The sequence below is a fragment of the Spodoptera frugiperda genome, chromosome 28, assembly GCF_023101765.2.
Source record: "Spodoptera frugiperda isolate SF20-4 chromosome 28, AGI-APGP_CSIRO_Sfru_2.0, whole genome shotgun sequence".
NCBI lineage: Eukaryota > Metazoa > Arthropoda > Insecta > Lepidoptera > Noctuidae > Spodoptera > Spodoptera frugiperda.
Genome location: NC_064239.1, coordinates 3,621,861 through 3,639,294, shown reverse-complemented (window position 1 = coordinate 3,639,294; position 17,434 = coordinate 3,621,861). Strand labels below are relative to the sequence as shown.

The following is a 17,434-nucleotide window of genomic DNA, read 5'->3' as shown; positions in this document are numbered from 1 at the left end:
GATTGAAGTACACAACATCCTCTACACGTGGTTTCAACAAAAAATATCGTGTTCAAAATTCACACATAAACGAGGCACTTTTTTATAAAATTTAAGCATCTAATATGTATGTACATTCAAATCGTTGGTCTTTTCATTTTACCAAAAAACCAGTACGTAAATCGTTCAAAAATGTTTACGAATACGATTTTTTAAAGCTAAACAAGCGCCGCGAAGCCGCGGGCTGTCGTTTAAAACTGTGAGCCATTGATTTAGTGCTTGACCCTTCACATGAACCAATCAATCGACTTTCAGGATTACTACCGACATTGCGTGCGCCTGTAGCCGAGGTAAAGCGATTTACCGTTTACCGTAATATGCGATATACTTTTTATACTATGTGGTAACGATAGAAATACCTAGTAATGTTAAAAAGAAAACGTTAGATAGTGAGACTATAATTTTAATAATAACTATCGTGAGACATACCAAATTAAAATTATAGTTAATTTTAATACAAGATCATTAAAAATCGACTAAGATAGAGGTTTTGGGTTCCAGTTTTTCCGCTAAAGCATCCCACAGAAGCAAATAGGGCTTGTCAGATATTACAAATGTAACTAATTACATAACACATAAATTCTGTTTTACAAAATTTTGCTATTTTTATACGTTTTTTCTATCACTTAAGCCATGGTAGATAGAATAAATCTTACTTTCTTTGTGTTGGACAATATCCATGTGAAGACATTATATGTCTTTATTCCGTAGCTTACTTTACCCATTATGTAGTAAATACTATTACAAAATGAAATAGACAAAAAGTAAACTCACCAACGACATACATATGCGTGTGTACTTGCGCAGTCTGGAAGGAAGGCGCGTCGGCTGACACTTCGCACGTATACCGACCACTCGCGGTCTGTGTCGCCGCCTGTATTGTCAGCCGCTCTGCGTCACTCGCCTCTCTCTATACACAAATAAAAGTAAATTAGTTAAATATTTTAATAATGGAAGCAATACAATATCAATTAAAATTAATATTCTGTTACTAAAAATGACAGGTAAAATGACACAAAAACCTATGTAGTACTATGTTCCTATGTATTCTGGACTTCATTAGAGGGATATACTTATAAATAACAAACATATACATATACAGGCACTTAAGGCAACTTGTACAAGTTTTGTGTGTAACTATGTTAAGGCACGGAGTCGGGTCGTAAATCAAAGATGTTTATGTTTCCACTCACTATTATATTATTTAGTTAATTTTGACAATATTACACATGCGACCAATCCGCGATCCTACAAGCCCGTGATTGTATTGCGTCACACAAATGCAACATTTCAAAAACTTAGACACAGTCCATTGTCGACCCTACAACTAGATGCGGGAATTTTTTTGAAAATGTGTTAAGTATCGTCGCTTCTCATGAATGAACGTGCGTTCGAAACCTACCAACGGAAAATTACCAATGTGACCTATTCCAAATTATATGTAGGTACTTTCTAAGATTAGACACCACTGACAAACGGTAAAGGAAAACATCTTGAGGAAACCTGGTCTTATAATTTCTAATAAGTTTGAAATCACCCGCATTGAGCAAGCGTGGTGATTAATGTTCAAACCTTCTCCTTGTGAGAAGAGGTCTTTGGTCAGCAGTGGCAACTTATAGGCTGTTGATTTAAACACATACATATTTCAAACTTTACTGTTTTAGCTACTAAGACAAATAACCTATACCAAATTTACCACTTATCTTAGAAGAGCTTACCTAAATACTAATTATTATCCTTAATCTAAATTAAGCCAACCACTTGTTCTAAACACGGTTTATATTGTAAACACTAATCGTAATCCCTCAATCTGTTTGAGATTACACCTGTAGGAAAACATTGTGTGAGTCAATATATTATAGACTAAGCTTTATGAGCCTAGATAAGTGATAGGGTAATAGGGGCAGGTAATTCTATTAAAACTTAGTTTTTACTTATCATATTTAGGTGTAATAACTGTCGTGAGATATGCTAGATTAACTAAAACACATGGCTTACTCTCGTAAATTAATGAAGAAAAGCTCTAGTAGTTTCTAATCACAGAGGGACTCTTCATCATGAGCAGCGTGCGCGTGAGGTAGGCCAAAGTAGGCTGTACCTAGGCTCAGTAGGCTACGCGACGCTGAGCTTTTCTCCATTAATTTACGTGAGTTAACCGTTTTTTTTAGTGAATACTCAGGAGTGCTATTGTTTTTGATTATCAGTACTCTCTCGTTGCTTCTGTTAGCGCTAGTGTAGCTTATATGTAAGCTGTTGTCGTTTTGATTCTTGAACACAGCTCATAAATTATTGCTATCAACCTACGGATTCACCGCATATTCATCGAAATAAGTCCGTGATTCTATTGACACCATTGATGGCTATTGATAGCGATGATTATAATCGCACTTATGTGCTAAATAATAACAAAAATAACCGAATCACCATAAAAAATATGAGCTTATCTTACTGACATTATCAATACGAAAGTTTATGGGTTTTAGTGTTTGTGTGTATGTTTGTTACTCAATCATATCAAACCACTGTGGGGATCGGGATGAAATTTGGAACAGGGGTAGATTATGGTCTGGAATAATACATAGGATACTTATCATCCCACGGAAATGGAGACGAAGCTGTTATTATCATACCAATATTAAAAATATTTAACGTTTTAAACAAATAGATCGACTTGGACATCGCTTGATTTGATTATTAGTATGTATCACACTACACAGCACGACGGGCCAGCGACCAACAGGAACGAGAGTTTCAATCGCGTGAGGCGCGAGAGACTAAAGAATCTAATATAATATTGTAATATTCATTTTGATTTAGCTATTTATTATTTGCTACTGAAAATTTATGCCAAAACAAATAATCTTCCATTCTCATACCACTTCAGCTAAACTAAAATGTTAAGAGAAACATCAATCTAATAACAAAGCAGTAATACAAAATAAATATATCAAACATTATTATTAATAGAAAAGCACTTCTCCAAACAAACGAGGCTGCTTTTAAATGCCTTCTCAACTCCAGAAAGACAAAACAAGTGATTGTGCAAATACCAACTTGAATATGTATCAGAGCATCCATATTCAATCTGGTATAACAATAGGCAATTTAGTAAATAGCTTAGGCTAAATAACTAGAATACTAAACGCGACTGAATATCGTAAAACGCAGCCATGACAGATATCAAAATACATAATAATTTGTTTAATTAGTTGATTGTTTTGGTTACGTACGTTTAATATTTGTGGTGTTATATTAATGTGACTGAGTGAGTGTTAAGTACTGAGCTCGTGGAATTGATCGTTTGAATTAGTGAATAGGTTGATGACAATATATTCAAAGGACATGGAATGTTAAATTCTGGAATTTATTTGTGAAAATAAAATCGGGTACAGGTCGATTTAAACATGGAAATTGATAGAGAGATCGATGACAATGTAGATAATATTTATTATGGATATGACGCTTTATGTTATAATTTCTAACTGTACTTCAACTCTTTACGACAAAAGACAGAACAAATCACAAGACGGGACCTCATGATAAGGCAAATAGTAGTGTTTCATCAAGAACTCAATTCTCCCCTTTGAGTTACTAAGCCCTAAAATGAATTAATTCCCTCAAAAAATCCCTGATTCGCCACAAACAGCCCACGCAAGGATATAAGGACCATAATAGTAACAATACATTACCTCCAAATCGTCCCTACAGAAATTTACCGACTAAGGGAAGGAAAAACGGGCGTGCCGACATACGCATAAGAACAAGCTAAATTCAACCTGTCACATGATTATGTCAGTTGGGGAAAATTCCATTTATGTCCGTGGAGACGTGACTAATAGCGAGTTCCTGCAAGCATCAGATCCGAGCCGGATTATAGCTTTCATCCGATGCTGATATGGTTCTTCCGATGGCAGATGCGCCTTTTTAAATTGGAGCCGCGTAATTATTCGGATGGTAACCAGCTGTGCGGTGGGCTCATGTTTTGGAATTTCTTTTTCAGTTTCCGATTTCCCAGTACCAAAAATATTTCCAAGTTGGGCAGTGTAATCTATGACGTCATAATACTTATATTACGTTTTGATTTTACTTATGTTACTCTCTTTAACATGATTTCCTTTCATAAAGACTCCTTTTCTAAGGAAGTAGATTCTTTTAATTATATAAATTAGAAGCTAGAATCTCACAAGCCAGTACCACAATTAACTAAGACAGAAATATTTTCCGAAACATTTTTCTGCACAATTTTTATACGAGTCTTAAGTTTTAAAAAGTTGTGAGATAAGACTACGAACACGGTATTTTCAGAAAAATAGTTTTGGTTTCTCCGTCGTACTAAGCCTTTGCTTATCCTTTGCACGGCAAAGGATGAATGATCGCTTCGTACGTCTGCAGTCCTGGTAAACTAATTTGAAAACGTCATTCAAGGAGATTTGCTCTAAACGATTTTGTAGGAAGATTTCATTTAAATAAATAGATAGAAATAAATAGTATTGAGGTAGAGACTTTTAGTTTGGAATCCTGGTTTAGTTGCGATGCAATTTTTTCTCATTACGAATCTAAGAAAATGTTGTCAGTTGCAGTTTTTGTACCGATTTGGTTTGCGATCGATGATATTGTATGAAATTGTTATATATATATAACGTGTGTGTTATGATAACCGTATTTTTCCCTTCAGTCTTTAATACATACTCGTAATAATGTAATGTTTACGAAAACATGTACAACGTTTCTAAAAAATAAATTGAACCAAACAGTTTGTTACCTATAAGTAATTCTTTAACAATAAATCAGTGTTACAGAAATAACTTCTAAACTTTTTAATCTAGCAAAGTGAAAAATAACGATAATTGTCTGTAGCACAAAGTTTTAAAAGTCAATCGTAGGTTAAGATATAAAGTCAGTCAAACAGAACTATCAGACGTGATCTTTGTACATCTTTGTAGAACGAAACAAGTTGGGAACAATTACGAAGTTCTAACTCAGTTCTTGCCTCCTCGCGGTCTCGAATAGTGTAAGATTAACATACATTTATTTTCTGTTCGAAACGAGACCTCGGAATAGCTTCATGCATATTCCTTTTAGCACTATCGATATTTAAAAATAATTTTATATTAAACATATTGCCATTTTTTTTTATTTTTTAGGGGGAAAATCATCCAATTTGCCTTGGGCGATGTCATCTTACTGACTAAAAACCACCCCGTTCCTTCTCCTGCCTTTCGAGCCGGAGCCCCGGTAAACCCGCTAGGTTGTCCGCAGCTCCGGATTAGGCATCAGCCCTACTGGGCCCCATCTGTGGTGGTCTGAGGCTCTTTGAAACGCGACGCGCCGCACGCACGGGTCTGGTTCTGGTCGGGCGGCGAACTACCCTTTGATAGAATGCTTTTACCTTTGCAGAATCCAACTTGTGTTCCATTTTTGTAGTAACCTGATATTTGTGGAACGTCTCTGGTTCCTATAACAATAGTTAGGTCATTCGTATTGTTTTAGTATACCTGTTAGTGACCCTGTTACAGAGAATTTGAATTGTAATCGATGTCAACTATGTAGTTGACGGTAACTAGTTCACTAGTGTGATTGCAATAATTTTGAATAGGTACGTAGAAAATAGTCGTGGTGGCCTTCCCGCTTCTCATGTATGTGAGTGGGTGTTAGAAACCTACCAGCGGCAAGTACCAATGTGTTTTTATCCGAGTTATACGTACTTTCCAAGACATCACTGCGAGAAGAAAACTGGGTTTATAATTCCTAATTATAAGTTTGAAATCGCCGACCCCCTTGACCCAAATGTGGTGATTAATGCTCAAAACGTCTTCGTGGGAGAAGAGGCCTTTTGTCAGCAGTACCCACTTATAGCATGACGTACAAATACTTTGCTCAAAAGATTGAGCTTTCTAGTTGTATCGATATAGGTACCTCATGGAGATCTGGTTACGTGTTTTTAATATATTTGTTTTTATAATTTCCATATTTATATTTACGATCAACAAGTTACGTGAATATTATATAAATATCATCCAAGGCCCCAAGTAGTCTAGAAAGGTATTATTTTAGAACAGATTTTAGATTTTACAGTTTCTCGGAAAACTGAAATCTGTTTTGTTATAATAAAGTTTTCAGCAACTCCACGAAATCTCTTACTTAAGCTTTTACAAATTTCCACTAAATTTAGGTTGTAATCACTAAATTGACTTGAAATATATGACATCTTTGTTATTCTTGGATAAGTAACACTTCTAGAAAATAAATCTAATATGTTTTGTTTACATTAACGTTTAAAAGTAAAATTATAATATGACAAGGGATGTACAATACAGAGGTCCGAGTCTAATATAAACACAATGGCGAAATTAAAAAAAAAAAACAACAAAACATGTTATTTTTATTTTTTTATAATTTACCAATCGAGTAATTTTACCCATCAGTCCGATATGTGAAAGTCGATATTATATCGGATCTTATACCAATCAGTCTACGGTTAAAATACGAAATACAAATACAGTTGTATAAAGGATCAACAATTCTGAAATCGACGCCACCACCTCACTGCAGCTGTAAATGTCAGGTTGCGGTTTTGGTGAAGCTGAGAGTTATTTACACATTTTTCAAAAATAGTTTTTAAATCTGAATGAATATTTACGTATTGAGTTCTTTTTTGCTTATATTTTATAAATTTAAGCAGTTGCCTTCACCTTTGGATATTGTTGTCTCATTTAGTATATATATTGTGTTGCAAAACTGACCTTAAAATGATAACAATAATAGCAATTTCCCTCTAACAATTTGCGCTAAATGTTTGTTCAAATTAATAGTGTCTAGAAAATCCCATTTGATTTCCGACCATTGAATATTGTCTAAATGTGTGATTGCTAATGGCGGTGTCTAAACATAAATCGAATTTGATTTCGCACCATTGAATCGTATTAGATTTATGTTTCTCTATTACTGCGGGACTAATTATTCCTCAATTTGCGGAACTATTAGGTTTCTGAAATTCCGTATCGCCTTTAATGTATCGCCTGACCTTCAAAACTGGGTAAGTAGAGGTCATAAAGTAACACACACTCTTTACTAGTTATGTTATATGTTGTTCTTGTCTTTACATTTCTCTAAATTGATTCTAGTTTATATGAGCTAAACATAGCACAGTTTGACTAAAATAAACAAAAATGTATTTATAATACCGTGCGTGTTGTGGTGGCCCGGCGGTTTATGACGTCAGATTCCCATGTATGAGGGCACCCTCATTCGGGTTCAAAACCTACCAACGGTAAGTGCCAATGTGATATTTTCCGGGTACTTTCTAAGAATATTTAGACTCCAGTGACAAACGGTGACGAAAAACACCGTGAGGTAACCTTGGCTTATATTGGGCAAGTGTGATGATTAAAGCTCAAACCATCTCCGTGCGAGAAGAGGCCTCTGGACAGCATTGGTGACTTATAGGCTGTTGATGTGTATTTTTAATTGGTACCTACGCGGTACCTATTACAATATAAAAATATTCAAGAACATACTTAACTGCCATTACAATAATCATCTAAAAATATACCCACATAATAACGTATTTAAATAAACTATAAATATTATAACTCTATATATTTCCATAATAGAGTCCTTAAAATAGCTATTTTATTATTCAAATATATCAATAGCTATATGCGAGTACGTACCCAGCCTAACGTAAGTAATTGTATAAACGTTTGTAGTATAAAATAAATTTATTTGGTATCGTTTACATAATTGAATTTATCCAAAGAGGTTTAAAAGAACAAACAATTTTTTTAGCTTTGTTTTTATATTAAAAGGCTGTTTTACTTTTTTGGGAGTTAGTTATGAATCTGTATTAGTATAACGACTTAATGTTCCGTTGTTTGGTAATAGGCTCGCCTCTCTAAATAACTACCAAAAAGTGGGTGATTATATACTCAAAGTTTGTTTAGCCTTCTTCACATTTACCAATTAAAATTAAACTTTGTAGCTTCCTAAATAACGTTTAAAATTACTTCAGCAAGTTCAGTTATTGCTCTAATAATTGTCAGTAAATTTTTGCGCTAGCACATTTATCTTTGTTGAACGCTCAAAAGATTTATTCGCGTTGTAAAGTGCAATTCCCATAAATTCTCACAAATATAACCATATATCTAAAAAATAAATGTGCTAGATGTTGCTCTGTACTGATTACGAGCTGAATGATTTAAGTTTTTAACAATTATGGAGAAGTAATCTGTGAATTACTGCGAGACTGCTTCGTTGGCCGAGTGGGCTTTTTTCGGATTTTTTTCGAAATGTTCCCGGTATATGGCAATAGGCTCACCACATGGGACTTACAATATAAATTGTGAAAATTGGGTGTACACAGTGGCATTACGTGTCATAATGTGCACCTCTGCCTACCCCTTCGGGGATTAAAAGCGTGACGATATGTATGTAATCTGTGAATTAAAATGGTAGGTAACAATTCAGCAACGTGCTTTAAATTAATTCGCTCATCAAAAGAAAATGGCATTATTTAAAAATGCCGCGGGGCTTGATAAATTTCATTATTAAAATCGTATTTCCATTGTAATTGTCAAATGAAAATGATGCATCTTTTTTAAATTTCACGCTGGCCGGTAAAAACTGAATTTCGTCTCTTTTCGTTATGCCGTCCGTGGTTGTGACTTGACACATTTCGTAATTAATTCATCCCTCAGAATATAGTGTGATGCGAATAAAAAGGTGCTCTGTAAACTGGTCACGTAGAATAGAGAATTTTGCCGTCAGGAAGAATGAAAATTAAAATAATTGGGGTCTGTGTGTCGTGCAGTTTGGTAAAAAAATATTTTTCTTCTTACAATAAAAATGTGGTTTTCATTAAATTTAATTTGACGGTGAGGTTTTTCGAGATTTTGAAGTAATTTCTTCGTAGTTTTACAATTAACAGTGATTACTTTGTAGTTTGTCTACTGTCAATTAAATATATTGACAGTCAAGTAAGTCAGTCATTACATCGATGTCAATAATTCAATTATTTTTCTGCATAACATGCAAATCGCTCGAACCAGTGTAGAAAATAAAACAATTGCACAAACGAAAAATAAAACTCAATTTTAGTAAAACTGCGCAATAAAACGTGGATCTATCATATTTCTGGTGAAATGTCATTTATTTAGGATTCATCCAGTTATTTGTGTGTATGAAACACACAGATACCGGCGTTTTATTTTATTTTTTTACATTAATCAATATACCAGTATATTCTAAAGCAAAAACAACTTTCATTCTACATGTTATCAAAAAAACAGCTAAAATGTTTACTTAATAAATATTATGTTTTCTATACTTTAAATTAATAAACAACTACTTTGGTGTAATAACTATCTTGAGAAATACTAAATTAACTAATAAATCATGGCTTACACACGCAAATATAGACGTCGCCGCGTCGCAATGAAGAGTCCCTCTGTGACTCAAAACTAGTAGAGCTTTTCTCCATATAATATACAAGTACTATCTCAAAAGTAATTTTTATATCAAACCAAATGCAGCCAATTTGCATTACGAGAATATCTTTTTGTTCAATTCTCTCTTTATGAGATAGCCTATAAAGAAACTGTTAACAAAATTAATGGAGCCATTCACATCGATATTTGCTTCAAAAAGTAGTCTCCACTTAACGCTTGAGGCTTATTAAATATTAAATGAAAATACTTACGTTCAGTACCCTTTTAGCATGGACGAATTATGAATGTAACACAAGATGATAATGAGCATTATCAGCATAGTAACAAGGTTTATTTTTAGAATTTAGTTACTTAGTTGGGTATATGCACTATAATACTTTTTATATTTATAAGGATTACGTTGTATTAAGTGGGTAACAAGTTCCACGGATATTGCACATGACTATGAGGCCGATAAGAAACTAGGTTTACTAGAGAATTGACAGACAGACTGACACATTTTTTTTGACATTCAAAAGTGCCTTTCTGTGTATGAATAAATGGTTTTGACTTTGACTTTGAACTAGCAGAACTTTCTTCCATTAGGTAACTAGGTCACGTCGTGAGTAAGCTTTTAAACTTGTTGTTTTAGTTTTTTTTGGGTTACAATACCAAACTAAAATATTAAAGTAAACATTTTAGTTATACCTACAAATACAAGTTCACGCGTGGCTTTAACTGTGGCTAAATCAAAACCCAGCGAATCGTGACCCGATTTCTAGATAGATCGTCATCCTATACATAGTCAATATAACTCTGTGCCTCAAAGCGTTGAACTTCAGTGTATCAGCTAATCAGAAAGCTGGCGATTTGAGTAGGATAGATTTTGATATTCTTACTATTATTGTGTAATTATAAAATATATGTTTGTTACAGACAAAAGTTTGTTTATTTTATTTACTCCCTTAAATTGTTAAACCGGATTAATCTTTGTATAAAGATGAATTGGTCCCAGAAGAGAACCCTGAGGAACTCCGGTTTGGAAAATTTTAAAGATGGTTGACCTATTGACTCAGTTGTCAAAATATACATTATCATAATGAACTTGCTTGTAAATACTATCAGAAAATAATGTTCTGTAGTTTTCATAGATAAAATAAAATTGCTACCATCTCCGATCATTAGGGTTGACAAAAAGATCCGAAGCTTAAAGGATTTCAGTTTTTATCTTCATTTTTCATTCAAGACGTCACGTCTCGAGGTAAGCGTGCATATAGTACGTCATAGTTTAAGTACCTATCAAAATTCATGGATTCAATTTCAGAATGCTATTATTTTTAGATTTAAACTAGTTTTTAGGTATAATAAAGAACGTAGCGTGTTCAATGCAAACTTCGTGTCATTTAAAACAATGCCATGTCGCAATTTGATGGCTTGATACGTTTTTTCTTATTAAATAAAGAACGAATATTGCAAAACGAAAGAAATTTTCAGACCAATGTAGTTTAAGAAAAAGAAATCATGATCACGTTGAGTTTAAAAAAAAGAACACCACAGAGTTAACGATTTATCTAAACTAAACGAGATTTAGGAACAATTTAAACTGTTCCGAACAAAAAACTTCTGCAGTAAGCTGAACAATTCAACCTTATTTCGTGACGAAAAAAAACTTACTCTGAAATTCGCAGAAGAACTTAATCTGGGACAAAAGAAACAAAGAGCTGGCAACCCTGTGAAATTATGATTATAGGCAGCACAGTGTGTTTAAACGATGTTCTCTACTTACAAAATTATGGGGTAAAGGCGTTACATTTTAAATACGTGCATATGGTACCCCTAATAATCGCTGACGAGCTAGAAAGCGTGTTATTATGGTTTTAGTAACTTAAGCTAAATATCGTAGATTAACATGTATACGCTAAAGTGGTCAATTACTGAGTTTAAACACACACCGTATATATTCTGACATGAATAGGGTTATTAGCACTGCTGCATTTTCCATGTACAACCATAGCTTAGTTGAGTCCATTCCCACCAGTCGTGTACGTGTACCAATGAATATGATTGGTGAAAGCCAAACGGATCCACAGCAATGTAGCATAGCATAATCTCTGGTAGAAAAGCACCCTTACGCTGCTTATGGCGTTACAATATTAGTAAATTGATAATAAAATACAATTACCTAATATTGTGGTTCATTTTCAAATTTTAAAAAATCCTAGGAACACCCATACGCTAAATTCAATAAATAGTATATATAAATCGTTCCTAAAAATAAACCCGTTTCATTTTGAGCTCAGTTAAAATTAGGACTTTTTAAACATTTCTCAAGTGTTCAAGAACAAAAAGCAAATTTCATGTTACCCTCAGTAAAGTCTCTTGATTTATAAATTCTTTGCAATAAATGCTTTAAGTGGATACTTGAAACCGATTTTTATTTCAAATTGACTCTTAATGATTGCTTTGTAAGTACTACCATTACGTAAGTTTAGTTCGAATGGCTTAACATTTAAATATCTGCCTTATTACACGTTGATGAGTTCTTTTTTCTTTTGACTTCTTCTAGAATAGTCTGAAGTCAGCCGTTTATAAGCACAACGTTCTTAGTAAGACGAGGTGTTATGGATAAAGTAAAAAAGTCATTAGAAATCTTTACTTAAAAGGTAAGTGCTTCTGGACCATCGAACAAACGAGGTCTTGATTTAAAAAATAAGTCTACGTTTGTAATAAAAGTCGTTTTAGAAACTGGTGTTATAGGTATCATAGACGTACTGACTACATCAAGGTCTCGAATAAAAAAAGTCAAGATTTTTAACTAATATGTAATGAATAGTTAGATGAGTTGTATATGGAATACTATGAAATAATAGGATCCGATAGGGTGCAGTTTATAGTGATCTCCATCAACAAACCTGTGGAGCTGTTTACGTTTTTCATAGCGTGCTAATGATAAATGGTTTTAGCCACCATTAATCCGAATTTGTAAAGTGCTCTAAACGTTTTAGCTAGCAAGCTAGTGCCTTCTCAAATGAAGCAAATTGTCGGTCTCTGCAGAAGGTCCCTTTCGCGCCAGTGAGCGTGTAGCGTTCAAACGACCGTGCTGCATTTATGATTATGCCAATCCTTTAACAACCGTAAGCATTTAGAAGCCAACTGTTTTAAAACCTCGCTCTTAGATTCAATGTGAGTTTGTAAAACACATAATATTTTCATCTCATATAATTTCCATTCAGGTCACACAAATTCCTTTGCTTCATTTTCAATATCTCATCTCGACACAGCTAACAAGTACCCTCACCCTAATCGATTCACGTGGAAGCTGGCACGACAATATAAATCAAAACCTTTCAGAATTCCGTTCCATTATCAGACAGCAATTTTTCTCATCTATACCTAAAAGCATTATTCAATTGTACCTATCGCCTTATCGACGACAAATATGCTTTTGTCAATAGAAATTTGAACTGAATGTAGACAATGCGTTGTGATACTGAAATAAGCAAACAAAGCGAATGGATCTCATGTTTCAATGGAGACTTTGTGGAGCCGAGCTGTCACCGGCAAAATGTCATTGATGAATTCAATGGGTTCACTTTTGTTTCGTTGGATGCGGAAGATAGTGCGTAGCTCGCTATCATTAGCATTTCAAAATGGGCAATTAGGGATAACGTTGAATTGGGCTTTCGTACCTTAGCTTTAGAAATCTACACTAAAATAAAATGTATACTGCTTCAGTATATTATGGATTTTTTCCCAGTTCACAAAGATTTATTTTAAGTTTAGTTTTAAAGTGCTGTTATAGTAGCGTGCCTTCGGACAAGCAAAAAGTGAGCAGAACCAATCTGAATAAATAATTGTACTGATGTTATATTATTATAGTCGTAGTTGTTTCTTAAACCCCAAAACCACGAACGCTTTGTAAGCGACGTCAACCACAAGAATTTGTGTTGTTGGAATTTTGACGATTCCTCTCTTAGTGCCCACATACTCTAAGCGACGTGGTTTCAAAATGCATACTTTTGGATTAACTTGGAGTTTATGAACAAAATTGTAAGTATAGAAATATTAATACTATGTAGTATTTTCAATAGCTTTTCTTCAAAAAAAATATTATCTCTTCTTAATGCAAAAGATAAAAAAACAACACGTATAAAAATATCTTGAAGATAGGTTTCAATTTAGAATTTGTTTTCAGGTTTTATACATCGCGAATAAAACGCAATACGAGTATCTCTTGCGCAAAAAATGGCTAGACATCTAAGCCAATAATCTTTTCCAGCCCCATCATCAGCATTGAACTCACAATCCATTTAATAATTGAACCAGATCCTACATACTCTGTAATGGACCTGTACCTAGCTTATTAGTCCCCTGCGAATGATGACTTGATAAGCGGATTCGCAAATTATCCATCATATTCCAACACAGATTGATTTCAATTAGGTACTCGTATTATTAAACTAGATAGTGGTAGATTAATAGGGCACTACATTATGTATGTCGGAGTTATATTATTAGACTATTAGATTACATAGTATGGTTAGCCTTTCCTCGAAAATTCTGATATTCTGTTTCTAAATACCATTATTATAATGTTAATTCCTATACTATAATTTTATTATAATTTTCGTGAGACATACTCAATGAATTATTATGTGATCGGCTTATTACGTAACTGTTTGACAAGAAACTCGACTAGTTTCAAGCCATGCTAGAGGTTCATATTCATGAGCAGCTTTCCGCGACACATAACGCGGTGATTATCGCGTTGCTACTGTCATGAATATGATTCTCTAGCATGGCTTGAAACTAGTCGAGTTCCTCGTCAAACAGTACGTGAGTAAGCCGATAATATAATAATTCATTCCCATACTTACATAGCTTTTTCGCATAGAATTTCTTGGTTTATGTGCAAAAACATAATCTTTATGTTCCAAGAATATTGTAGGCAAGATATACGTAATGTATTTATTATTCTACCTTTGAAATTAACTCTCTCTTGTTATACGAAATACAAATTCACAAATCAGAAACAATCATATCAAATACAAGTAATCTGAAAATAAATCTAATTTAGGTACAGATTGTTAGAACTACGTTTTGTCTAAACAAGTTATGATCGAGAATGTTCGCTTGGCTTTCTTAGAACAATCTAGAAACTAAAACAAGTTTGCGTCAGATAACTTGTCTCTTTGTACTAATATAAGGTTTGAGATATATTCGTTCTATAACTATACTCTGAGAGACTTAAATTACGTCAGATGTGTATTCAACAGATGATAAAGTTTCATCATTCCAAGACTTCTCCCGCTTTGTGTGAGGCGAAAGGGAGTTTCAGACTCTTGCTGACTAAAAACCACCCTGTGCCTACTACTGCTCTTCTACAATCCGTTGGACTTCCGCGGTTCCATTTCGGGCATCAGCCCTACTGAGCCCCATCTGTGGTGGCTCTTTGACTACGTATCCGTACGCTCGGGTCTATTTCTGGTCGGGAGGCGAGTTACATTTACTTGCTGTCCGTAGACCCGTGATAAAGTTGCTTTTATGTCACCCTGTCTCTATCAAATTATAATAATAATATCATTGTTTAACCAAGTGGTTATAAGGACTACTGTCAAGTTAAGTTCATCTTGACTGGAGTAACCTCTTCTATGTTTGAGTACTCTAGAATGAAATGGGACACCGAGCAATTATTACATAAGACTGCAAGGTGTAGACGACGGGCGATTGTTTGTTTATTTTATACTTATTGTTTAACTCTGCTATTCTACAGGTGGTGGTGAACATGACTAAAATCAATGTAGAGTTTCTGCTTTAAAATCTTTTCGATTACTAACCTCACACTCACTTCTTAGAAAAATATGATCCAAATTGACAACATCCTTTTTGGAATCGATTAGGAACAAACAAGACTCATCTATAGATTTCATTTTTAGCTAAACAAGACTAAGACACCTTAAACTAATAGGGTTAATATTGTCCAGATAGTTACTCATCCCTTTACAATCTCCAGTTCAGATTTCTAAGAAACAGACTATAATATCAAATGAACCTTATCCCTAACGCCATAGAAATGAAAATGAAACCATATGAAATGTACAATGTGTTTCTCACAGTCATCTCATACCAACAATCGTGTTTCTTCCTTTATTCACCTAAGTAATTTGGACGTTTGCAGTATTAGTGGGGCTTGGGCTTTCAATCAGGAGGTTTCGAGCTCATATGATCCTGTTCTGTGAGTGTATTGTGTGCGTGTCTGCCTTGGAGGATTTATAAAAGATTAATAAGGTGTGATGATAGTTGTATGGGTTCTGACAGTGAAGTGGGAAGGTAATTATTGCTTCTATGCGTCCTTGTCACTGTTTTCTGGATAAATGTGAGTATGAAGGGTAAAGAAATACATATTGGCTGGTATAAGACCTAATGTTTACTTAAACTATTACTTAGTGACGATTTTGCTGTTGCAAAAACAATTATTGATAAGGTCTAGTTAATGTAAACATTAAATAACTCTGAGTATAGCAGTTAAAATTAAATCATAGTCTTAGACTATTGTTAGATAAGATTTTGTCGCGCAAACAATTGCTAGATCTCGGTAAAGTAAACATTAAATAACTCTATTTATAGCAGTTAATATGGTATTTTTTAGATTTGTTAGATTTAGATTTTCGGCTTATTTGGATTATAGGAAAATAAATGATATAACACATTATAGTGTTAATTTTCTAACATATTTATAAACTCTTAGGTGATCTATCTATAAAAAATAATTCTGTGTTGAAATATGAATTGGTTGACGTTTGAAAAACATTTCTATTACTTATTTCATAAAATACTATACACCAAATATACCTAATCCTTCAGAAACAAGGTGACCTGACCAGTTCAACAATATCGTCTATACTTTCATGAATAAAGGTTACTTTAGAAATCTATTTTTGTTTTATTTTTGATACCCAATCATTCTCGAGTAACTACTTTCATTTCAATTGTGATATCAAGTAAAACCTACAGTATGTCATCTACATAATGAATTATAAATACAGTATTGGATTTATACCAACTTTATGTAGACTTCAGAAATATTTAAATAAGGAATTGACGTAATTTTACTAATAGGACAGATATAATATAAGCGAGTACTGCTAATGCATCTTATTACCTGAATTATATCTTTCACCGACTTCGGTAGAGGTTCTGTGCTGACTTGAACTTAGTAGCGAAAAGTCAGGAGAAAGGAGCCCTATTATCTTCAATGTAAAGAACCTCTCGTTATCCCCTCATTTAATCGTCAGTCGAAGCGATCCTTTGCGAACGATAGACTTCCACGATAAAAACTTTATTTATGCTCGTACAGAACGTATGTATTATAGGCATTAATGAGAATGCCAGACAGTTTTCAGTAATGAAGCCATGTTACGTCCCTGCGATAAAATTTAAGTGGCCCATGCGGACATAAAATGAGTTGATACTCGAATACAGTTGGCATAACAATTGGCTATATAAAACGACACCACGGATAGTGTCGGCAACAGATAAAGATGATAATGGCTTACACAGTTAGGACTTTCTCCCGATAGGCCTCTATAAAAACGATTTAGCCAGTAATTATGGTAACGCGAGAAATTTCTTGACGTGAAAAGCGACGATAAAATACATAAATGTTTGCTCCGATATCACACCGTGAACGTTACGTACACGCAATTATGCAGACATGATGTATTTAAATGCTGACTACCGCCCCGCGTAATGTTGAATTTGTGCTAAGTCACGTTATCCAAACGCAACCGCCGAAACAAATTATTTTTCCTCGAAATATTTTTCTATCACAATGCGATGTGATTTTTGTAATTTGCGAGCTTATTTAGCCTCACAATAATTCTTTAATTATATGAGAAATTATTTGCGCACGGAATATCAAACATTTTTTCTCTGGACTCACAATATCAAAGTATTTTTTTCCTAACAAA

General features: G+C 34.0%; 1 protein-coding gene across 2 annotated transcripts in view; it reads right to left on the bottom strand.

Annotated features, from left to right (window-relative positions):
- LOC118264958 (uncharacterized) overlaps positions 1–17,434 on the bottom strand; it is a 157,653-nt gene that overhangs the window by 93,819 nt on the left and 46,400 nt on the right. For both annotated transcript variants that reach the window (XM_050705994.1, XM_035577631.2), the window contains exon 3: positions 814–949. In XM_050705994.1, coding sequence (XP_050561951.1) covers positions 814–949 — 136 coding nt within the window. The remainder of the gene's footprint in view (positions 1–813; positions 950–17,434) is intronic.